The sequence below is a fragment of the Muntiacus reevesi genome, chromosome 1 (assembly GCF_963930625.1).
Source record: "Muntiacus reevesi chromosome 1, mMunRee1.1, whole genome shotgun sequence".
NCBI lineage: Eukaryota > Metazoa > Chordata > Mammalia > Artiodactyla > Cervidae > Muntiacus > Muntiacus reevesi.
The window spans coordinates 195,644,287-195,669,758 of NC_089249.1; the positions used below are offsets into that span (position 1 = coordinate 195,644,287).

Genomic DNA, 25,472 nt, shown 5'->3' on the forward strand with positions numbered 1-25,472 from the left:
GGTGGTTTTGATTCTCTCATACACTGGTTATTTATTTAAAAAAAATCACATCATGCTCCTGAGGAGTTGCCTGGAGACTGGGGCCCTGCCTGTTTACCTCTCAGGCCCTCTCTTGGACTCTCCCTGCCCACTCCCCGTCTGGAAAAAAATACCACCTTGAGGGCACAATCCTAACATCACAGATCCGTAAATGCTTTGTCTTGAGGCAAGTAGATTTGTTGCTTAAGATTTTACGAATCCTCCCTGAATGCTGGGCTGTCTGTACCTTACCTAGCCAAAAAGAAAGAAAAGGTAAAATAAAAAACAAAACAAAATTCGAGCAAAACAAAATCAAATTTAATGGTCTTAAATGCAAAAGTAAAAACAAACAAAAAACACAAAAAAGCAAAAGAAAATTAACAGAACAACCCAAAACGTCAAGGCAGTTATGAAGAGAACTTTGAGGGTTAATCTTTAAAACTACAAATCAAAGGGTGTTTTTTTTTGTTGTTGTTTGTTTTTTGTTAATAGGTAACTGTCAGGAAGTAAGTACTTTTCTGTTGAGTGTTCATAGGAGAACAAAGTTTCAAAACAAAACCTGACTAAAATAGAAAAAAGACTAGCGCTCACGAGAAGGGATGCGAGAAATACAATGCTCAAATGTTTCTGTGTCGTTAAAAAATAGAGCTATCTGACACATTGGAGCTGTGGTCAATGCGCTCGGAAACTGGAGCGAAGACAGGGTCGACAGAATCCGCTGTTGTGGGGGCACTGCGCATGCAACGTGTGGACAGGAATTCGGGGGTCGGAGGAGCAAGGCATCTTGAGGCGTGCCTGCAGCTGAGATCTGACTCTGGAATATACTGGAGTTCCCCTGAAACTCTTTGGTCCGTTCCCATTGGCGCCTGGGCATAGGAGACCCCTCGTGTCCTCCGCAGGGCCTGGCCTGGCCCGGCGTGCGGTCCCCCTCCCGCTGGTGGCCCGCGGCAGACTGGCCCGCTGCCACAGCCGGGGCCCCTCGGCTGGGTGAGCAGCAGGTGGCAATGGGACCTGCTTGGGAAAGCAATTTCCTGTCAACCGAAGCAGAAATCGCTTAAAATGTGGAAGCGGTTGAGAAAAACACGCACTCAGCATCTGTCTAACATCTTTAGGAACTAAAACTAAAACATCATTTCTGTTTGCTTGTTGGTTTCTATCCAGTTTGTGGAGACATTGAATGAAACGCGTGTTAGACAGTCTCGGAAGTTAAAGCATGCTTCAGTTTCACCACCATCCCGAGGGACTGGTTAGTCAATGCAGTCTATTTAGATTTCTGTTTAATATATATTTTAAAGGAAATAACTTAAGAAACTTAAAATTGGTCTAACATTGTGGGATTTCAAACATTTGAACATGTCGGCTGCATCCCAAGAGTATAAAAACCTTTTCACTTCTCATTTAGACTAAGACAAACACTTGTGAAAATTGGCGCAAAATGAGTTGTACACTAACAAAAAAGTTTCAACTTCTTCACTCTTAATTATCTATTCCGTACAAAAAAAAAAAAAGCGTAAGCGAGTTATTTGTGGGACTTGTTGGTTTTGAAGGAAACCTGTAAGATTTTGTCCCCCAGGCGGTAGCCATTCAGACTTGCTATGGCCATGGCGGCTTCTTCATAGTTTGTCATGGTCACAAAGCCAAAGCCTTTGCACTTGTTGGTGTTGAAGTCGCGAATCACTTTCACATTGGTAACGGCGCCAAACGGGCCGAACATCTGCCAGAGGATCCCCTCATCGGCATCCTGGCCCAGGTTGTAGATGAAGATGCACCAGCCCGAAGAAGCGTTGCCCGGGACATTGACACCAGAAAGCCCACTCATGTGATCTACACCCATGGGGGAGAACCTAGCAAACAGAGAGCACAGCGTTCAGGTCAGGGTCGGGGTGGGCCCGCGCGTGGACATGTGGCCCATGGGGGCGCTTGGGCTGGCAACCCCCACCTCGGGCACCATCAGAGCTTTCCACTGAGCGGAAGTCAATATAGTGTCAGAGGGAGGGCACAGGCTCCCTGCTCCATAGGGAGTGGGCTCTGAGGAGAGACACTGGCTGTCCCACTGTGGGGGGGAGAGAGGGTCATGTTTAGTCACACCTGTACCTCCCACATTTTAAATGAGAGGAGCTTCTCCACATCCTCCTAGGTGCTGTTACACTCCCAGCGCCCCCTGGGGAAACCCCTCCTTATCCTATATGTCTGTGTATATACGTGTGTTTGCCAGGGGTGGGGGAGGGCTGACTCTTCTTTTCTTTCTCTGAATTTTGTACCCCCCACCTCGTCAGGACCCTCCCTCTCCGAGGGTTCACAGCCAAGCAGTGTCTGCACACAGTACACACCCATGGAGGGCCACTACAGCAGGGCGCAGCTCTGGACAACCTTCCACTGCTGGCTCGTAACACCCCAGAAGGGCCAGGGCTACAGACTGCAAGTCCACCAAGCTTTACCAAAACTGTGGGACCACCCAGTTTCTAAAAAAAATTTTTGGCTGCACCCCATAAGATGTGGGACTTTGGTCCCCTGACAGAGAATCGAATCCATTGCCCCTGCCTTGGAAGGCAGTCTTAGCAAATGGATTTCCAGGGAAGTCCCTGGGGCCCCCTTTCTAAAGAAATACTTTTAGTCACATAAACGTAAGCCTACAAATCATGGCCATGGTGGTTAACAATGAAGGAAGATGACAAAATTGCTCCTGAAGCCACGTGGCCCTCGAGATGTTTCACAAACACAAAAGTTAACTGTCAGAGGACCAGTTTAAGAACGCTTGAGCATGACACAGCATCTCTGAAGCCCCACAATGCAACTGGAGAAGGACTACCTGCTCCAAAACACGATCAGGTTTGAGGTGTTGGTCTGACTCAGGGGTGAGCGGGGTGCCTTCGAGGGCCACTGAACAGATTCACTCCCTTGACAGACTCTGGAGAAGAGTGACCAGCCCCCTGGGGTGCAGCCCACTGACAGAATGGTGATCAATGATGAAGAATCAAGGCACGCTGTGGGCCGTAATTTCGAATTTGCGGGAATGACGTTAAACAGCCGCACCAAATGTCTGAGTTGGTTAAACGACTTGTCAGTGGTGAGACCACAGGATCACTGACACGGGGGTGGGTTAGGACCCCCAAAGGGCCTGTGTCAGCTGCTTTTCAGTGAGAACTGCTTTTCAGTGAGGCTGACTGTTAAATGAGCCTCATTTCCTCTACCTTTTGTAGGATGTGGACCCAAGTTATGACAATGGTTCACTAAACCTTGACGTGTTCATGAAACTGAAAGTGACCCGAGGCTGTACAGGAAGAGACCGCTGTCTCGGTGACAGTGTAGTTCACTCTCATTCACTCCTGAGAGTCTCCTGCTACTGAGAGCTGACTTCATCTCAACTCCCATGAACTGCCCCCATTCTTACCTCTGATGTACAGAGGTAAACGGACCCATCCTATTCTAGATCTGGGGCCCTTCTGCAAACTCTCCTCTTCTGGGTCTTCCTCCCTCTTATTCTTACCTTCCCTCCTGTCTGTCCCTGGAGGTCATGGTCACTCTCCTGCCTGGCCCCTCCTGCACTCGCGTCTCCCTTTCTCTTCTCCCCCGAGCTCTCTGGTTTTCCAGAGTTCACAGGTAACTCCCTGAACTTGGCCATCTATCTACACCCTCCACCAGATCAGCAGTGAGGCTGATTGTGCCATCTGCCTTTCAAACTGGATCAAGCTCACTTCTGTCCAAACACACTTCCCCAGCTTTGCCTTTAAACCTGAAAAGCCAACGAAGGCAGGCCAGCTTGTGGGCCTCTCTGTTGTCCATGAGGTAGTAATACAGCTGATTTCAGAGTCCAAGTCACCAACTCTACTCGTTTCTGCTCTACTACATACTGGCGACTAGAACTGTTTTATGTGGAAAGGCTAAGGAAGGTAGGCAAGCAGTTCGCCTCTAGGACGGGGCTTTTAAAAAGCAGAATTAGTAATATTTAGACACCAAATGACTCCACAAGGAGGTGGACAAGAAAGGTTTGCCCTCGGGCTGCTCATCAAAAGTCTAAAACCTGTTTAAAACTGTGGAAGGAGACCAGTCCTCCAGTGAGCTCAGGCTACATCTTCCTCCCCAGATACACGATGCTCTTCCATATTGTGGTCCACTCGCCTGTCCTGAGGAACTGCAGGCTATAGCGCCAGGAGCTGGGACCTAGCTGCAGCTGTGCCAACTTATTCACTCCCGTTAAAGACACACTCAGATGGAAACACATGGCTGCACACAGATAACCCTCTGAGGCGGGCAGGGACACAGAGACGGGACGCGATCAGCCCGCAGCCGGGAGAGCCTGCCCAGCAGGCTGCGGGCAGCTGGATGCAGCACGTGCGGCCATGGTGGGAAGGGCGCACCCTCCTGACCCACCTGAATCTCTGCGCCTGGTGGTGGACGGGGCCTCCGAACCGTCTAGCTGGCGAGTGGTACAGCTGGGAGAGCAGCGCCACGTTTTTGTTCTGGTTGGGATTGGCTGCGAACTTCACTGTAATGGGCTCAGAGGAACCTGGGGGTTTATGACCATTGAAACTGGTAATTGCCTCTTCTGCCTCCGACCGTTTGTCAAACCGGATAAACGCAACCCCTCTGGACAAACCTTTTTAACAAACCAACAAAAATGGAGTTAGGGGGAAAAAAATGCAAGGAGTTTTAAAACTGAAAAGCAAAAGTCAAGTCAGTCAGCCTACTGTGGTTTAAACTGGATGCTTGGCTAATGAGAGAAACAAAAATTAAACCTATATATGGAAACATGAACAAATTAAAACAAACAATGACTAATAAAAGATTAAGGTTTCAAACTTTCTTCTGAGTTGAAGCAACAATGCATAGTCTCTGGCACAACATCCCAGAGAGATGCCCCAGACCTCTTTTTTAAAAGGAAGCCATGTTTTGTCCTCCATCACTGTGGAGGCCAGGTGCCCGCCACGGGGCGGGTGCATGGCATGCTGAGGGCTGGGTGGACAATAAGGAACTCTCCCTTGCCCTAGGGTGCTCCCTCCCATGGCCTGCCCGGTCATCCGGCCTCATGCCCATGCCAGGCCTTCACAGGTCACCTTCCCAGCTGGCCTGATCCAATCCCTGTTCGCTCAGTGCCTGACTCAGCCTCCTGAGTCCTGGAAGGGCATGGAGTCTGAGTAACCCAGCTGCACCCTGGGGGCTCTTTCCTCTCATAAACACCTCACGCACCTCTTGGACAGTCTAACTTTTCTGGGAAGAGTCTGGCCTCTCTTGATTCTGAGGGCCCTCAATGGTGCTGACACCCACCCACAGACTCCCTGCCTTGGGTACGACCACCATTGCCTTCAGCTACCTTGCCTCCCTGGACAGAGCCTCTGGAAGGCAAGCCCCTGATTCTGCTGCTGCCTCAGCCCTTGAAAGAACAAGAACGTGGCTGCGTGAGTCCCAGGCCCAACTGCTGAAGGCGGAGCCGGGTCAGCCTGGTGTGAGGGTGAGACCTGAACAAACCAGGTGGGAGTGGGCTCAGTCACCTTCTACCCTCCTTCTGCCACATTCTGGGCCTGGGAGGAATGACAGGGGCCAGTCCCTTAAAGAAGTGAAGGAATGAGGTGGGGCTGGGGTGAAGGAATGTGGAGCCATGGAGACAACCAGCTCTTTCTCCTGGGGTCAAGGGTAGTGGTCACAGTGTGAAGGTGACAGCTGAGGGCGTCTGAGGAGCACCCTGGAGAGGAGGTTGTGGCAGACAGCCCTACCCTGGAAGTTCTCACTCTCCACTGCCAGTTACAGGCTAACCCGAGGCCTTCACCAGGTGGTGAATGACAGTTATCAGAGCAGAAGAGCCCACGGCCCCGGGCCACCGGCTAAGCGAGGCTCCCATGTCCCACAGGGTCCCATCGATAGTCCCCAGGATGGGCCCAGGGTGGGGGCCGAGGAGAGGTGTGGGGGACTCAGGCATACCAGGCAGGGGCGCCAATGACAAGTTCTACTGCCAGAAGTGCCCCTTTGGGGCCTGTTAATAGAATCCTACACTCTGTCCTGACTGGGAAGGGACACCATGGGCCCCATGTAAACAAGCCGACGGTAGTCAGGGGCCTTCGGGCAGGGGTTCTTCTGCCACAACCGTAACATACTGTGAATGCCAAGTCCTAAAGTACACACCCCAACTTTCCAACTGGGAAATGCTCCCTCCTGAGGGCGCCCCCAGCACAGCACTCTGGGAGGCCACACAGTGGCCCCTGGCAGTCTCAAGGCTGCCCCCACCATGGCTCCTTGACTATGTAAGTATGAACTTTAAATGGACACAGCCAGAGATGCTCACTGAGTCAGTGAGACCAGATCCAGAGATTCACATGTGCCAGGCGCAGTCTAGAGCCTGAGCCCAGTTTAAAATTTCAGTTCAGAAGGAACACCTGAAAACATGTACTTGGCATACACTCTTTATTTACTCTTAAACGACACGAACGACGGCTTAGACAGATGGGAACCCGAACGAGATCTAACCACAGGCAAATCTCACTGGAAGCTGCGGCTGGCTGGCTCCCACAGAAAGCTGCCTGCAGGGGACAATCTCACTCTATTCATGAAGACCTTGCAATCAAGCAGAGACAGTGTGTGTGTGCAAGTGTGGCTTCCCTGTCTGGTTTTCTAAAATGACTATCAGATGAAAACTGCCCAAGTGAAAGCAAGAAAACCCAAGTAAAAGAAAGAAAGTTACTTAAAGTGAGGGAATATAAACTCAATGCTTGGATGAAAGTACACATTTTAAAGATGGTTTTTTTCCTCTAGTGTTTTCAGGATTAAGAGGAGAGACCAACAAATGGCACATCTCTAGATGAGCCAACTATGAAGGTCATAATTACAATGCGTAAAGAAGCAAAGAAATTAAAAAAAAAACAAACTTCTGTCAGCTCAGGAAATTATGGTTTTTCTTTTTCCTTTTTTTAATTTTTTTTTTTTTAATTAACCAGACCATCTGTTTTTTTTCTTTTTAATTACTCAGGCCATTTTTTTTTTTTTTTAACTACAGGTTAAGGTTTTTTGAGTGCTTCTCTGTTTCTTTAAAACATATGCCACATGAAAGCAAACCTGACATGCAGACTTGCTCTCTGTGCCATTCTTGGCCTGGCTGCTGGGCTCCATAGGGTCCCAGTAGAGGAGCGCTGAGCAGCAGGATCCTCCAGAGTGGGGCGGGGGGGTGAGCCCACAGTCCCACGGGCTCGACTTTCTACTCTCTAGTGTCACACCCTGGCCTAGGGGAGGGCTGTGGAGAAGAGCCCCTGGGGGCCCCTCACGGCTCCTGCACCCTCTTCTTACAAAGTTCCTAAAGACAGTCAGGGGTGTGGGGTGGGGGCCCACACTGAAGTGGCAGAAGCTGGTGGGGAGGCCTGAGAGTCTCCCAAACTCTAGGAGACAGCAGCCTTGCAAAGGGAAAGAGGGCAAAATCTCCAGCAAACGGGTGAGTGAACTGCCTGCAGGAGTGACCACCCTCAGGATTCTGGGGACAAAAGGCCAGGCTCTGTGGCCCAGGGGTGGGGAAGGTGCTCTCAAGGTGCGTGGACTCCAGAGTGGGAGCTGGGCCCTTCTCAGCAGCGCTGGGCTGGACCGAGATGAGCAGAGGCCAGCAGTCCACACAGGACTGGGGAAAGCAGGGCCATGGAGGCGGGATGCAGGCCACCATCACTGCCCGCTCCAGGTCCCCTGTGCAGGAGGGTAAATAGAGGCGTGGGGTCACTTGATCGACTGGTACTTGAAGGTAAGGGAGGTGCCTTCAGGGACCACAGGAACTGGCGCAGACCAAGGGTTTATACCAAGCACGTGGCATCGTCACCTCATGCCCATCCCGGTCCAGAGCCAGGGGCAGAAAGGAGGCCAGGTGGGTGAAGTTCATGTCCCTATAGCAGAGCGGGTGTCAGTGCCAGCCTGGGGGGGTACCCAGAGCTGCCAGCGACCTGCACCTGGGGACTGCACTCCAGGAGCCCCTGCTCCTCCTCGGGGCCCTGGAGGAGTCAAGCTGTCTGCTCCTCTCCAAGCTGGGCCCCAGCCCGTGCCCAGCTGAGACAGGACGAGGGAGAGTGAGGGACAAGGCTGTGGGCCACAGAGCACACAGCTCAGGGAGGATAAGGGAAAACATGCACCCCGCTCGTCTGCCACAAGCCGGGACAGCCTCCCTGCCTACTCTGTGTCTGTTTTCAGCCTCCCAGGGGAGGCCACCTCGGAGCCACAGCTGCTGCAGCCCAACTACCAGTGTGTGCTTGACTACCTCAGCCACGGAGGTGGGGAATACGCTCAGTGCTGGAAGAACAGGAAAACCCACCACAGACAAGTTTACCAGTTTCACTGAGCACTGGGAGCAGCGATTTTACTTTCTAGTTGGTTAGCAAATTCCCACTCCTGCAGAGAACAGAGCTGAAGGGCCCTACCATCGGATGTCCCAAGCTCACTACTTCCCTGACAGAGCCGAGTGTGTGGCCGGCCCGACCCAGGCCCAAGGCTGGTGGGGCAGGTGGCCACCTTGAGGGGCGGCTTCTGGGTCTGTGGTGCTCAGTTCGGTGGGGCCTGAGTGCTATGTGCGGGGCCCAGAGCCTGAGCTGCTTGTGTCCTGAGCTCAGCTGACGCAAGAGGGGATAGTGAAGTGGCCAGGACAGTCTTCGAGCTCTGAATGTGCTACTGGGGTGGGGGTTATTGAGTTGTGGAGACTCAAGAATGACTCCTCAAGCCAGAAAGATAAAGAACATTACAGCATACTAACACATATATATGGAATTTAGAAAGATGGTAATGATAACCCTATATGCAAAACAGAAAAAGAGACACAGAAGTACAGAACAGACTTTTGAACTCTGTGGGAGAAGGTGAGGGTGGGATGTTTCATAAGAACAGCATGTATATTATCTATGGTGAAACAGATCACTAGCCCAGGTGAGATGCATGAGACGAGTGCTCAGGCCTGGTGCACTGGGAGGACCCAGAGGAGTCGGGTGGAGAGGGAGGTGGGAGGGGTGATCGGGATGGGGAATACGTGTAACTCTATGGCTGATTCGTGTCAATGTATGACAAAACCCACTGAAATGTTGTGAAGTAATTGGCCTCCAACTAATAAAATAAAATAAAAAAAAAAAAAAAAAAGAATGACTCCTCAGAGCTCTGGGACAATGACAGGTGGGGACTCTAGACCTGGAGTAGAGACTGTCCGACCCTGCACCCTGCTGCCTGCAGTAAGAGCAACGTTCAAGTCCAGGCTCGGACAGGGGGTGCCAGTGAACAGTGCCAGGATCTCTTGGCGTTTTCACTGTAAAAGCCTGGCCGCACCTCACCTTTCATGTCGGGGTGGCTTTTATGTCACGTAACGCTCCCCACCCCCCCAACTTCCTGGCCACATTAAGCAAAAGCCGATGTCTTCTCACTGTGATCCTGTCCTCATGGCTGGAGTGACTAAGGACAGTCATCTGCCGTCCCAGGGAGACTTGGGCCCTGCCTGGAAGAAAGTGCACTGTGTCCCAGGCCAGGCACCCTACCTGTGGTCTGATCCACAAGGACTCGAGAGTTGATGATCCGCCCAAACCGAGAGAACATGTCCTCTACGTCCTTCTGGGTCATGTTCCTCGGGAGCCCGCTGATGTACAAGTTGGCGTCTTTGATGACTTCGGAGCTTGGGCGTGCATATGACACCTTGAAAACAAAACCGCTTGCTAGCGTTAGGGAAGGTGTATGGCCAAGGCATCCAGGGAGGGTGTTACACCTTCAGGTGAGGGAAAGTCAATCCTGTGGGAGGAGGTCACCTGTGGCAGTCCATGCTGGCAGCCCTCCTCAGGCCAGGCAGGGACCCTCATGTGTTATGATGATGCCGATGTCATTCCTTTTTCATAGTCGAGAGTCTGGGGGTCCATGGCTGGTGTGGGGCAGGGCAGGGACCGACCCTGGCTGCCCATCCTCCTACCTTGGCCTCAGGCCTCTCTGGACAAAGAGCAGGGCTGGAAGAGGACATTGTCCTACCTGGGAGCAGCCCAGAGGATGGCGGGGGAGAGAGCTGGGTGCTCTGGAAGTGTGACACCCATCAGGCAACAGGCCAGCTCGACATAGAGTCCAGATGGGGCCCCATGTGTGGGGACACACATGTGAGTGCTCAATATTAAATGACCTCATGCTTTTTGGGGCTTCTGTTTTGCAAAACTGAAGAAAGACTAACAGGAACTTTGCAGTTTAGATAAAATGGTGTCTACATGCGAGGCTGGGGGCAAGGAAATGTCTTTAGTGTTTCCAGTTTGGGGTGAGAGCAGGGTAGATCCTGTGGGCCACAGAGGGATGGGGCCCAGGCCAGACCTCTGCAGGGAAGGAGCACCCGGGACAAAGCCCTTCCACCCTCGGCAGAGGGAACAGGACTCTAGTCACACCCCACACCTGAGGGAGTCAGAACCAAGTCAGGAGGCTGGGGGACAAAGGAGGAAGAAGAAGCAGAGAACTATGTGCTCTGGAAGGGGGAGCAGTTAGACCTGAGCAGAACGTCTTCCCTGGGGGTCAAAAAACTGAGAAGATACATAGTTCAGAGCAGAGTAAGATGGTCCCAGATGAATGATGGGGGGTCCTTATAAAAAGGAGACATCTGGACACAGATATGCACACAGGGGGAACCCCATGTGAAGATGAAGACAGAGACTGGGGTGATGCTTCTATAAGCTGAGAACTGCCCAAGATCCAGTGACTGCCAGGCACTGGGAGGGGCATGGGGCAGACCCGCTCACACAGCTCATGGCCCTCAGAGGGCACTCAGACTTCTGGCCCCTCGAGCTACCCGAGGATCTGGAAGATGCAGAGGTTCGACAGGGCAACCTTGTTCCAGGGCTTCGGGTTGAGGGAGATGCTCTGGAGACTGGTGGGTGCCTATCTCAGCATGAGCACCTCACCAGGTCTGTGGGTGAGGGCTGGTGGGCACAGTACAGGAGGAGCTACTACTGCAGGAAGCCTGGCCAGGGTCCCTTGTGGAGTGGGGAGAAGGGGCATGGGCTGGACACAGAGCGAAGGTCAGGAAACCCAATGGTGGACAGAGCCTGAAGACAAACACCTGGGGGTGGGGAAGGGTGAGACTGAGAAAAGGAGGGCATGGTCAGTGATGGCAGTTGAGAGGAGCATGACGTGGGGCGGTCTGTCCTGTGAGGCCTGGAGGACTCGCCAACTCATCCCAGGAACCCACCTCGGCCCCTGATTAGTGAATGACGCTACTGACTGCCCAGGCCACCCCATCGTGCTGCACGGCTCTCTCCCTTCCCTCAAGTTACCTCAAGTCATCCAGAAGCCCCCCACAGGACGCAACGCCCCCAGGACACACCTCGTGACATCTTCCTTGGCCACACCTGGTATCATATTTGTTTATCATCTGTGTGCACCTCACAGAGAGCCAGCCTGCCCTACAAGGGCGTGGCAATGGGTTTGTTCACTGAGTGGCCCACAGTGGGCAACTCCTATACGTCTGCCCAGTGACTGCTGAGTGCACTGGTAAGAAGAGGACCATAACTGCTGGAACGGGGCAGGAAGGGGAGCGGAAAGACAGTGCTGCCGCCGCTGCAACAATAACCAGGTGCAAGTGGGAATGTGGTGCTGGCCCAACGCCCGCTCGGCAGGAGGACAGTAGTGCTGGGTCAGCAGGGGAGACCGGCGGGGAGGTCTTCGCACCAGGAGGCTGCTATGAGCCAACATGCCAGGGACACCGGGGCTGGGGAGGGGCGGTCCTCGTGCCAGTCCTTTCCAGGGATCCTCCCTTTGCAGGTGGGGCTGAGGAGCCAGAGGCACAAGGGCTGGGACAGTCACCACCCAATACGGGTCTCACACAAGCCAACAGGAGATGCCCCGGAAGTGCCCGGGCTCTGAGGGGCAACTGTGCTAAGGGTGCCAAGACAGTGCCGGGGAAATAAAAGGTTGAGTCTTTCACTAGGGCCAGGGCTCTGCACAGACGTCTATGTAGCCAGGAACCAATGAGACGGTGATCGCAGCTCTTTACCTTAATGGTTTTTGACTGGAGCCGCAGGCCATTCAGTGTGTTTATCGCTCTCTCTGCATCCTTGGCAGTCACGTAGTTCACAAAGCCATAGCCCAAGCTGTGTCCTGTGTGGAGAACATGTGCACATCAGTGAACCGCTGGGAGCCAGCCAGCCAGCGAGGGGTAGGGGAGAAAGGAGGGGAGAAAGAGATGGGGAGGATGGACAGGGCTGCATTTGGCTGGGCTCAAAAGGACAAGACCAGAGAGAAGATGACCGAGAAGACATAAGATATAAGAGCCAAGGCTTCTGGAAAGGAGGGGTTAGAGGTCAATGGTTATAGTCTATACTGATGGTTTATTCGTGACACCACCTTGGCAAACTTGCACATTTTCTGCAAAGAAGAAACCAATAAAATGTGACTTTTGTAATTGAGTATCCCGGGGAGCCCATCACCAAAACAGGGCCGAGGATCTGTTCCACTGGTGCTGGCTGCTCTGTGCAGCCCCCAGTGGGGGGGACCTGGGATGCGGGGTGGGGAGGAGAACAGTCACGGCAGCAGACAGGACAGGCGGGTGGGGAGAACCTGCCGATGACCAGACGTCAGTGTCCAGGCTGTTTTCCGCCCTGCTGTGTTGGAGTGGGAAGGCCTGCTGGGCTCTGGCGCCCTCTGGTGTCGGTTGCCTTCAGTTTCCTGAACTGAAAGTCCAGCTGGGGGAGGAGGGAGTACAGGGACAACCAGCAATGAGGGCAGCCTGGCCACCAGAGTCCCCCCTGGGCAGCACCTCCTACGGTGACGGCATCATCAGCCAATGCCCAGGGGCACCATAAGGCCAGCGCAAGCCTCAGTTCTTCCCAAAGAAATCCAGCGTTACAGGCAGAGTGTAGCACTCCCTCTCAGGTAACCACTGAGAATGGTGGGGTGACCACCAACTGGATGCGCAGGAGGGGCCCGGCATGGCGGGAGGGGAGCTGTGGGCCTCTAGGAGACCCCGAGAGAAGCAATGGGTGACGGTCAGAGTGGAAGGAACCGCACGCCTTCCCTACGGAGGAGCAGGAGGAGGCCTGGAGACGAGAACGGCCACTAAGCTCGCATCTTACCCCTCCCCGTGCCACGTCAGCAGGCACACCCCGCGCACCGGCCACTGCTCTCAGCAGAGACAGTGGGTGAGTGTGAGAGACGACTGCTCTCCCCAAGTCCTGCACACACACATGGCCCACTGGATGATTAAAACACAAGGTGTGAGCCACCAGCAGGCAGAGATCCGCACAGCAGATGAGCTGGCTCTGCCCACTTCACCAGCTGAACCCAGGCTCATTTTGCCATTAATGAGACCTGGGGAGAGCCTGACCCACTGCTGTCACCTTGAAACAAACAAACTAAAATACTTTATTTTTTAGATTTAAAGAAAAATTACAAAGATCATGCAGCGTTCTCACATACCCCACACCCACTTTTCCTATCAGTAACATCTCATCTTCGGATGGTATATTTGTTACATTAGTGAATTGGTACCGATGTCCACATCTGAGCCAGACTGCCTGAATTTTCCTCCAATGTACTTTTCTGTCCCAGGACACCATCCAGGGTCCCCCATGACACTGAGCTGCCAATTCTCCTTAGGCTCTTCTTGGCAGGGACAGTTTTTCACACCTTCCTTGTTTTAGATGACCTTGACAGCTATGAGGACTGGTCCAGAAATTTTGCAGACTCTCCATCAGCCTGGGTTTGTCGGAAATTTTCCTGTGGTCAGAATGGGGTTACAATGGGCTTTCAGGAGAAGGCCGCAGAGTGAAGAGCCCTTCTCATGCCATCGTTCTGGGGTGCATGCTGTCCATAGGGCTCTCCTGGTTGATGCTGGCCTTGACTCCGGTCTCACCAGTCTCTCCGTGTGCAGCCTGACACTGTGAGTGCTCTGTGGAGTCACGCCCTCCCCGCTTCAGGGTAGAGAAGCTACACAAACTACTGGCGATTCTGCAAGGGCCACTTTCTCCTGCTCTGTCTAGGCCATCTTCGCTTTTCTCTGTCGTCTCATGTTCCTGCCCCTCCCACAAGATCAATCCCAAGGCTGGGCCACCTGTACCCTTGGCTCCTGGCTCTTCTGGTGCCAGGCCATGTTTCTGCGCCTTCTGCTGCAGCTGGTTCCTCCTGGCATCTGGACAGGGCCCCCCCCACCCTCAGGTGCTGATCCCTCCCTGCCCTTCCACCTTGGCTGGCCATACCAACACCAACTGGCCCTCAGGCTGTGCCCACAGAGAGTTTTAGGACACAGCTCCGGAAGCCCTTACTGGCACTGGGCACTGCCAACCCACCCAAGGTGCCACCTCCTCCAGAATGTGACTGCAACGCCAACTGACCCTCCCCAGGCTCCTCATCCTCTGCCCACTCCATCAAGATGGCCCATAAGGCTCTACCTTTGGCCCTTGTCTCTGTCATCCACACTTCCTGGGTGACCTCCTTGACCACCATGTGGCCACAGCCAATAATGTCACCTAGGAAGTCACACACTTTGACAATGGCCACTGGCTCCTTCTCCACCCTGCCCCCCTCCACTCTTCCTCAACAAGTCCATGTGTACTAACTGAACACCCATTGTGTGTCGGGCTGCATGCCAGGCTGGCCAGGGGTTTAATGATCATCACCAAGGACAGCTCCTGTCATAATGCAATTCACATCCCACTGAGCGAGTCAGGCAACAAAGGAGCAAGAAGCTGACAGACAAAGCTACACTCAGGTGCTAACAGGGGACCCTCCATGGTGGAGGGAGAGGATGGACAGGGCGGGCCCAGGGGAGAAAGGTGGTCAAGAGTGTCCCCTGAGGAGGGGACATGAGAAGCAAGCCCTCGGGGTGGCTAGAGGCAAGCACTCTGGCAGAAGAGCAAGCACCAAGCTTCTGTGGCACAGACGACTCTGGAGTGCTGCAGGAAAAAAAGGCGGTCGGCGGCTGAACACAATGAGCTAAGGGCCTGGCCTGGAGGTGGCCGCTGGGTAGACCACAGCAGCAGCAGGGCTGAGGCCAGTGCAGAGACCACAGGAACCCATGAGCCAGACCAGGTGTGAGATGAGGACCCTAGCAGGGCAGGGGCGGGCAGGAGCGAGAGCCAGCAAGCGGAATTGCCGATGGGCTGATGGGGAATGAGCGCTGCTGGCCAAGGTCCCTAAAGCACCAGCACTCCCGGGCTGGGACTGGCTCTGTCCCCTAGTCTGCTCTCCTCTCTGGTGGGTACCTGTGTGCGCCAAGAGGGAAGTGGATGAGGAATGAAGGGGAGCCCATGGTTCTGCCCACTGGGTAAGGCCAGGGACTAAAGTGTCAACAGTGGTGAATGCCCACCTCCATTCACACTTTCCTTCACCATAACCCAACTGCTCTCAACTCCAGCTGCTTGTTAGAATCAGCAGGACAGCTGATACAAACCATCATTGCTCAGGTCACATCCCGGACCGAGGACATGACAGGGGGGTGGGAAGGCAGGAGCGGGGACCACTTTGGCGGTTTGTAAAGCCCCTCAAGGACGCTGCTGCCGAGCCCAGGTTGAGAACTGCCGCCGGCAGCGCATGAAGGGAGCACACCAGTTACGCAGAAGAGCCAGACTTGAGAGGCTGTGCTCAGAGCAGACGACTGGGGGAAGGCCCTCACTTCCCAAGTTACCGTTTCTCTAACAGGGTCCGCCAGCCACCTGGGGAAATGACGCAGCTCCCTAGGGTGCTCCTCAGTCCAGAATCCAGGATGTGGGGCAGGGTGGGGATCCCCACTTCCAAGCTCCTTACAGATGACTTTCCAGTGACCTAGAGGCCAGGAGGCCACTGGAGTCAGTGCCTTGAAGGCAGGTCAGCGGCACCCCTTGAGGGGCGACGGAAGACCAACCCTGAACAAGGGGGCTGAGGTCTGGTGGGCGAGCGGGGGTACTCTGGGGCGAGTGTGGTCAGGGCACGGATCCTGCACAGGCTGCTGGGCTTAAGGCGGCTGAAGCCTGCCTGGGTCAGGGTGGGGGCCTTCAGGGCCCAGGGTGGAGTCTAGTGGAAAGGGGAAAAGCACGAGAGGAAGGAAAGAAGGATGGGACGGAGGATAAATAAACCCTGGGCCTAGTGGAAGGGTGTGTGAGGCCAGCACCCCTCATCTGGGGCTCTGACTCTGCCCAGTACCAGCACTGCCCCCTCCAGAAAGGCTCAAATACCCCATCTGGCTGACTTGGTGGATCTGGGTGGGGCCTCAGACGTGTTTCTCCTGGTCCCCAGGTACTGCTAATGCTCAGGGCCTGGCCGAGAGCCACTGCCCTGGAGAAAGCAACGCTGCCTCCATGCAGAGCGCTCACATGCCAGGCTGGGCGACCCCTGGGCCAGGACCTTCATGTTTCCAAATGTCTTCCTCTCTTTTTTTAGACAAGGGTTAAGACTATGAGACGATTCCATGGCATATCACCTTGCTTCCGCAGACGAGAGCAGCCAGATGTCATGTTTTAACCCCTCAGTGTTCCTCGTGCTGACTTGGGGTGCCCAGTTGAGGAAGGTGAGTGCCTCGTGGACAGGGCACTCCTTTGCAACGTGAAGCTGGGGTGCAGTCGAGTCCTTTCTCTAAAGGCCCACAGGGGCTCAAGGGACGACATCACTGAGGGAGAGACTGTGTCCGGGGGAGGGGCATGAGTGAACTAATTAGGCAATAAATAAGAAACAGCAAATGTCCCCAAAGGAAAGAAGATGAGCAAAGGACAAAAAGAGTTCTCATATAAAAGAAGAGTATAAAAAGCTGGAACAGATACACTTCACAAGAAATGCAGACTGTCACCACACTCAGATGTCATTTTTCACTTAAGAGAAGAGGTGAGAAACCCTGCTCAGCCTCAAGGATGCCAGAGCCAAGCAGAGGGCATGTGAACCGGAAAGCCCCTGGACGGCCAGCTGGCGATATGGGTCAACAGCTTCTAGATAGTACCCGTTCTCCCCTCTGTGGGTTCACTTCTAGGAAGACTGCCTACAGAAATAACTGGTGAGCCAAGATTTGTGCCAGGGCATTAACCTCAGTGGGGCTTGTAGCTATGGAAAAGCAGTTACAACCTGTCATAAACTCAGAATAGCCTGTAACCCCTGTGACCACGAAACAGCTTAAGTCCAGTGACAGGAAGAGATGTTCACAGATAGAGGAGGAAGAGATAGCTTGGGAGGTGCAAGCCCATTTTTGTAAAAGCACAAGACTGCTCACAACCATAAATATGTAAAGAAAAAACTATGGATGGACATGAGCCAAAAAACTAACACTGGTGGAATTACAGGTAATTTAAACTTTTCTTCCTGCTTGTCTTGTGTTAAACTTTTTTTCTATAAGGAGAGAGGTGATTTGTATTAAGAAAAAAAGTGGTCAGCTGGATGGGTGTGGAAGGGTATCTTTGCAGAAGGAGCAGTACTGGTGAAGTCACAGGAGCGTGACAGGAGGGTGTGTCTGGGAGATGACAAGCAGTACATCTAGCCCAAGAAGAGGGTGAGTGTGGGATGCAGTGGCTAGGGGTGAAGGATCTCAAGACGACTTGGGAACGCAGGCTGGGGTGTGGGCTTTATCCTGACCAGAAATGCAAGCCAATGAGACACAAGCTGAGTGAGGAGGCTAAAGGCTATGGACTAGTGACCAGTATGACACGGTCCAGGAGGGTGCAGACTGGTAATGGTGCCCTGTGGGCCACGTGACATCTGCAGACAGGCTTAGACACCAGGACAGAGAGCAGAGCAGGCTGCACAGTAAGGTCAGGTAGTGACTGTGGATGGAACAGGCAGCAACAAAACCAGTGGGGCCCAGCTGGTCAGAAACACTCTATATCTCGAGGCCAGCACACTGAACATCCCCACATCCAGCCACCATCTTGTCCCACTGCCTCCCACCACCAGTGCCTGGCCCCCGGTTGGCACTCATAAGAGGCTTGCTGAATGAATGACTGTCCATGCCGATCTGTATTCTTCCCCAGCCCCAGGCTCACTCATTCATTCATTCACTCCACAAAAACTGATTATGTCACATCTGGGGATACCAGAGGGTCCCTGCCTCTGAGAACCATAAGGACCTACTGGACAAGCAAGTTCCAAGTTCAGGGCCTGTGGAAACCCATGCTGGCTGATTGCCACAGGGACCCAGAGGAGCCTCTATCGTCGACTAGATCAGGCCAGGAAAGACATCCCAGAGCAAATGGAGCCCAGGTGAGTGACAGGACACATTAGGGGTGCTAGAGGTTCCACTGTCACAGTTAGGAAGATGGTCTGGAGGGAGCACGGAAGGCCAGTTGAGAGCCTAAAGCAGTAGGGCAGGCAGAAGACAACGTGGCCTCCTCTAAGGTGGTGGCAGGAGGGATGGCGGAAAAGGGACAGAAACATTCAGGGACATGGGTCAAAGGTCATGCCTGGATTTCTGACTGGAGCCCCTGAGTGGACAGTGGTGCCATCTGCTAAGATGGAAACATGGGAAACAAGCAGTTGGCTTGTGGGAGACTCAAGGTCAGTCTGGGAAACACTGAGAGGCTGAAGGCCTTGGAGCTTGGGAGAATTTCTGGTTGCAAGAGAGGTGGCATAGCTGAATGTCACGCTAAGCTTAGAGGTGCATCCACTCACCCTAGTGCTGGCCTAGGAAGAAGAGGAGGCTAAGCAAAAAGTCAAGGACTGCATAGGTTAACAGCTGGGAAGAGGTGCAAGAGAGACAGAAAGGGGGGAGCCTCAGAGGTAGCAGAAAGCCAGGTTCATGAATCTGAGGGAAGAGGAAGTTTCCTTCCATAAGGAAGAGACAGAGGAGACGGCTCCATGAACAGCAGAGGGTGGATGTCAGCCAGAGGAGCTTCTCACGTAGGGGCTATTCTGCACTTCTGGGGACCTCTTTTGGTTTTCACAACTTAGAAGGTGCCCCCAGCATCTACAGGGCAGAGGCTAGGGAAGCAACCTACAGGATGGCCCTCCCTCAAGAGTTACCCAGTTTCAAATGTCAAGTGGAAAAGTCCTGAGCTAGAGGGGGTCCAGGCATCGAGCAAGGACTCTTAAAGACAGCAGGGACTGAAGTGTGTTTGAATGCTGGTGGCAGATCCTGGAAAGATCCAGAAAAGTAGGTACTTGCACAACTTGAGGTTCTTTGCATGCTAAGACGGGAAGGGATCTAGGACAGAGGTGAAATGGCTATTATGCGAGAGGAATCAGCGCCTGAGAGGAGAATATGTGCTGAAATGGCTAATGTGGGGCATGAGGATGTCCCTGTAGCAAGCTCGGCTGAGGTCTGATTGGATAAGGTGCCTGTCTGCCACGATGCAAGAGCCTTGCTGGGGCGGGTACCTGAGCCAGACTGGGAGAAAGCAGACTGAGAAAGGTAACCAGGTCAAGGGCTTCACCAGAGGAACACAGTAAAGGACAGCATGGAGTAAGAGGTGAGGCCCTGGGCCAGAACCAGCCTTGAAGAAGTGATCACACACTGTTGGCAAGAGGAGAAAAGTGAACGAGGTAAGTCTTCTATAAAAGTTCATTCAATGTAAAGAACTACTAGCAAGGACTGCGGTTTCCCGGGTGGCTCAGCGGTAAAGAATCTGCCTGCCAATGCAGGAGACTCAGGTTCAGTCCCTGGGTCGGTTAGATCCCCTGAAGAAGGAAATGGCAACCCACTCTAGTATTTTGCCTGGAGAATCCCATGGACAGAGGAGCCTGGCGGGCTACAGTCCATGGGGTTGCAAAGAGTTCACACGACTGAGAGACTAAACAACAACAGTAGCAGGGACTTTCCTGGTCCAGGGGCTAAGACTCTGCGCTCCTAATGCAGTAGGCCCAGGTTCAATCCCTGGTCAGGGAACTAGATGCCACATACTGCAACTAAGACCTGAAGCAACCAAATAATAAATAAATAAATAAATAAATAAATGTATTTTTTAAATGAAGAACTATAAGATCCGAGATGCAGAACTGAAATGTCAACCCAGGCTCATCTACTCCACCACTCCCGATGCGTTACACTCAAAGTTGCCCAGAGAGCAGAAAATTTTTATTTCTGAACTGAAATTATTTCCAAATCATGCCTGTGGTGATTTCACTGGTTCTCTCTCACCAGAGAAAACCAGTTCTTTCCGGACTCATCTTGCCAAATCTAGGTGTTCCTATTTACACAGCTCTAATGCCTTTGAAAAACGCAACAAGTCAAAAAATAGAGGAGTCAGGAATATTGCCGGGACTGAAAATTTCCTTCTGCCAGACACAACAGAAGAAAAGCAAGACTCAGTAGCTGTGCAGAAGAACTTCAAAACCTCTCTGAACAAGAATTCTTATTCAGGATGGTCTTCTGGAACTGGAGAGAGGAATTTCTAGAACATTCCAACACTGTTCAATTTTGTGTATTATCTAAAGCCCCTATTTTGAAGATATGTAATAAACTGCAGACTCTCAGAATTGGGAGGGTCGTTAAAGGACTTTGAGTTCAAAGTCCCCTCTCTGGGACTTCTCTGCTGACCCACTGGCTGAGACTCCAAGCTTCCAGCACAGGAGCCTGGATTCAATCCCTGGTCAGGGAACTGAGGTCTCACATGCTACAACTAAGACCCAATGCAGCCAAATAAACAATCAAATAAAAACAAAACAAAACCATGTTTTAAAAACGAAAAACCAAAATCCTCCTCTGATGAACTAACTCCCTGTACTATGGTCAGCCAGCCTCTACGAGACTCACCTTGGGGAGAGGCACCTTAAGAGTTACTGGCAGATGCTGAGAGTTAATGAAACAGGACAATGGGTACATGGGGTTCAATAGTATTACTCTAATGTAAACTTAAATCTTGGGTTGGCCAAAAAGTTTGGGTTTTTCCATACGATACTACAAAGAAACTCAAATGAACTCTTTGGCCAACCCAATATATTTCCATAATAAACATGACTCTTGACTTTGAAATTATTTTTCAGTGTAGGGAATCAAGATTTTACAAGCCAGGGTGGGAGCTAGAGCACTGCTGAGAGGACTGGCCATCCCTCAGAAGAGCTGGGCAGAGACGAGGAGGAGGAGGGAGGAGGGGGCGGGGAGGTAAAGGAGGGCTCCCTAAAACGCACCTCCCTGGGGAGGAAAGAAAGGAAGTGCGTCACAGCCCCCAGGTCTCTTCACAATTCTCTCTAGAACTCTTGCAACCTCGCTCTCAGAAGGGAGGCCTCCTCACGGAGGGCCTTACCAGGTACCGGCCTTCTGCAAACCCTCAGGAGGTAGGCAGCATCATGAGGAAGGCAGGCACCACCACCCCACTTCGTGGATTCAGACACAGAGGTGCTGTGGGAGGCTGGAGCTTTGCGCCTGCCTGCCTGCCAAACCCACGGCCCACCCGTGATCCTCTGCTCCCCTGCCCCAGCCCCCATGAGAGTTCAAGCTCAGTTTCAGATGTTCAAGTTGACAGCACGAGGACAGTCAGTCAGGGTGGCCCAAATCTAAGGAAGGGCTGTCCATATGGACTGACTCAGTGCTCTGCAGAAGCTCTGACCTTTTATGCACTGCCTGAGAAGAGGGGCTGGGCCTGCCCCAGGCAGGACACTGGCTAGGGTCCCTCTACAGCTGGGACCATGCCCCTTCCAGCTCTCACAGCATCCTGGTTTTTCCTTCCTGTCTCCTCATCTTCCCTCCCTCCCACTGTCGTATTTTGTACATATTCTTCATTTCAGGATGGATTTTTCCTCCTTTGGGAACCTACAGCCAATCTTACACCAGGGTGGGAGCAAAACAGAGTTGAAATAAAAATGAAACTTCCTGGCTAAAAAGCAGGGCTTGGTGGGATGGCCCCACATACCGTCTCCCCACCCAACACACACAAAAATGGCTGTTTCTTTACCTGCCACCTTATCCCGAATAAGTTTTGCAGATTCCACTTCACCAATACTGCTGAACAGACTTCGTAGCTCATCCTGGGTCATGTTCTGAGGGAGGTAGTTGACGATCAGATTTGTTCTCCCGATGTCGTCCCTGCAGTCTTCGGCCATGTGGTCTTCATAACCATTAGACATTGTATTTTTTAAAAAAAATCTGCAGGGGGAGAAAAAATGAAGTAAATTCCAAACATTCCCACTGTAGGGTATCAAGGCAACGCTCATGACTGTGTTTGCACTTAAGACATTTTTCTTTTCAATGTTACGAGTTCAACTTATGTCCATGCAAAAACCCGCATGTGGATGTTTATAGCAGCTTTATTCATAACCACCCCCAGACTGCAGGCAGCCAAGATGCCCTTCAGTGAGCGAATGGAGAAACACACGCCAGTCATCTGGTAACACACACACAATGGAAGGTTATTCAGTGCCAAGAAGACAGGAGCCAGGAAGCCACAAAAACACGGAGGAGCCTTACATGCACACTGCTGAATGGAGGCGCTTGAAAGGCCACATACTAGAGGGTCTCCAGTATGTGACACTGTGAAAAAGACAAAACTAGAGAGACCGCAAGATCAGGAGTTTCAGGGAAAGGGGAACGAACAGGTGGGGCCAGGGGTTTTTAGGGTAGCAACGCTATCCTGTATGAGGGTATAATGGGTGGATACATGTCACCATACATTTGACCAAATCCACAGAACGTTAAAGTGAAGACTGACGTCTAGGACTTCTCTGGTGGCACTGTGGATAAGAATTTGCCTGCCAATGCAGGGGACATAGGTTTGATCCCTGGTCTAGGAAGATCCCACACGCTGTGGAGCAACTAAGCCTGTGTACCACAACTACTGAGCCCACGTTCTAGAGCCCATGAGCTGCAACTACTGAAGCCCGTGGGCCTAGAGCCTGTTCTCTGCAACAAGAGAAGCCACTGCAATGAGAAGCCCATGCACTGCAATGAAGAGTAGCCCCTGTTCACTGCAACTAGAGAAAGTCCACATGCAGTGATGAAGACCCAGCACAACCAAAAATAAACAAATAAGATTTTTAAAGAGTGAACTCTAAGGCAAACCCTGGGCTTTAGTTAGGTAACAACATGGGTTCATCTATTACAACAAAATACCACACTAAGGCAAGATTCAGTAATAGGGGAGGGAAGCTGTGCCTGCGGAAGGGTAGAGCGGAATTCACTCTGGACTCTCGTCACAACCTTTCTACGAACCTAAAACTGCTCTAAAAATAAAGTCCACTGAAACAAAACCAGAAGTAGTCCAAGTTCAACCATTTCCACTTAATAAGAGGGCTTTAAAGAAGCAAACCCTCAAACAATTCTAGTACCACGATTGGAGCCTCTAGGAAAAGTGTTTGAGGTGTCTTGAGAACATCCTGGATCTTGGATTGCTTTGTCCGGTCTCCATGTGCACTACTGATGTAGCTGTACACACAGGAGCCTGTGACGAGCGCCGGGGCAGCCCACCCAGACACCCTGTCTGTCCTCTGGCAGAGGGCCTCTGCACTGCTTTCCTCCCAAGACAGAGTGACTGAGCTAGGAAAGAGGTTATGATTTCTCTACCAGTTAGGGGACCTTTGTCTCCAAAGCTGGCAGGCTCTGACACCCTAAGCTGCCTACAGAAATCCTGACTTTCAGCAACACCAGCAGGGCACAGTGATGGCTTCGGAGGAAAGTCAGCTCAAGACTGCTTTTCTGGAAGCACCACTCACCTGAGGTTTTGCTCACAGGCACTGCTGTAAAGTCCTGTGTCCTTGGCTCTAAAGAAGCAGGCATCTCTATGGAGCTGAAAGTATCACTGAGAAAAAGGCACTGCTGCCCACTAGTCGGGAGGTCTCCAGGGCAGCCCAACCCTTTCTCCAGATTCTTACTGCCCAGTTCTGACTTTATGCTTCAAAACCCAGTGCCCAGTGTCTAGAGCATTTCGCCTCCTCTAAAATTAGTCTTGCCAGCGATTATATAAAAACCAGCGCGCATCTCCTGCACAGCATTTCCCGCCTGCCCCATACCAACACGGAGAGAGGAATCAGGTCTGGTTCTGAGTTTCCTGGGGGAGACATTCAGGTCTTCTCTACCTTCCAGCTCTCACTTGCTTCAGACCATACACAACATGCAAAATCAGTCCAGTCTCCTAGTATTTATTTTTTGAAAATGGTCTATGCTTCCTGCTCTTTAAAAAGCAGTTTAGCATCAGGAGTCATAAAAGGAAAAGATTGGAAAGGGAGACTTCACAAGGTTAGAAACTCCTGGACGGCAAAGACATCACAGGCAAGCAGCAGGCTGACAGGGAGAAAGTGCCAGCTCCTTATTATCTCACTTAGAGCTGGGTTCTCACCTGGGGTGATTCTGCCCCCTCCTCCGTGGGACACTGGGCAGTATCTGGTGGCACTGCTGGCTATCAGGATGGGAGAGCCTTGTGCCACTGGCACCTAGTGGTTAGAGGCCAGGGATGCTGCTAAACACTCCATAAGGCATAGGACAAGACAGCTCTCACAACCAGGAATTATCTAACCTAAGTGTCAGTACTGCTGACACCGAGAAAAAATTGATTCGAGGCATCTACAAATTAATACGAAAAAAGCCAACATATCACTAACAGAGAAATGAACCAAGAATATGAGCTGAAACTAATAGATGCTGGCAGTTAAACAGCCAATAAGGCATGAAAAGAGGCTCAAGTTCACAAACAATGAGGAAAATGCAAAATAAAAGGAGATGCTACTTTGTGTCAGTCAGAGACTACAATCCAGGATGGATAAAACCCAGTGTAAGGATAAGTGGAGAAAAAAACATACCCCTCCCCCACCTTTTCTTAAACACCCTTACACACCACTGATATGCGTGTGCAAAGTGCAGCCTTTTGGAAAGACAACATGGCAAGCCTATCAAAATGTTGAATGTGAATGTTACCCTCTGACTTAGAACTGCAGAAAACTGCTCTACAGAAATAATCACATAAGTGCAAGGAAATACGCGCAAGGAACATGCTGACCCCAAGGCTGGTAAAACACTGGATATAATCTAAATATGTATTAGAGACTTCCCTGGAGGTCCAGTGGTTAAAACTCCGCAGGGGACCCAGGTTTGATCCCTGATTAGGGAACTAAGATCCCACATGCCTCGCAGCCAAAACAAAACAAAACATTAATATGTATTAATGGGAGATGGTTAAATAAATACCATTTTCAGTAAAAAGCATGGCATTAACAGATTTGATCAGGAAAAACTCCACAAACCTGTTAAACTGTCTGTGGCCATGAGATTTTAAGATCACTAGCTCAGAAACAAACAAAAACACTGGCTGAAGCCTGAACCAAAGTACAAGGATTAACTAAAGAATTAAAATGCATGCTGAAGTTTGCTCAAAATGTGATTCGAATCTTTTTCTTCCTCCTTCCCCCTTTTTTCCTTTATCCCCCTCTCTCTTCACTCTTGTTTTACTCTTCTGCCTTTTCTCTCACACTGATTTCACAGATAATAAACAGGGCAGTAATTACCAGAGTGGGCTGTCCTCAATGCCTGGCAAAAAGTTTGCTTTCTAAATCAGTGGTTGGCAAATCATGGCCCATGGGCCAAATTTGTTCAGACCACAGCCTGTTTTTATAAATAAAGTTTTATTGGCACACAGCTACTCTTCATTTGTTTATGTTCTGTCTATGGCTGTTTTTGCACTCCAGTG

The 25,472-nt window shown here is 51.7% G+C and overlaps 1 protein-coding gene across 2 annotated transcripts in view; it reads right to left on the reverse strand.

Annotated features, from left to right (window-relative positions):
* Positions 1-314: 314 nt before the first annotated feature.
* ELAVL1 (ELAV like RNA binding protein 1) overlaps positions 315-25,472 on the reverse strand; it is a 34,999-nt gene continuing 9,841 nt past the window's right edge. For both annotated transcript variants that reach the window (XM_065917884.1, XM_065917885.1), the window contains exons 2-6: positions 21,753-21,943; positions 11,969-12,072; positions 9,492-9,645; positions 4,390-4,615; positions 315-1,862 (exon numbers count right to left, since the gene is read on the reverse strand). In XM_065917884.1, coding sequence (XP_065773956.1) covers positions 1,538-1,862; positions 4,390-4,615; positions 9,492-9,645; positions 11,969-12,072; positions 21,753-21,924 — 981 coding nt within the window. In that variant the 5' untranslated portion in view covers positions 21,925-21,943 and the 3' untranslated portion in view covers positions 315-1,537. The remainder of the gene's footprint in view (positions 1,863-4,389; positions 4,616-9,491; positions 9,646-11,968; positions 12,073-21,752; positions 21,944-25,472) is intronic.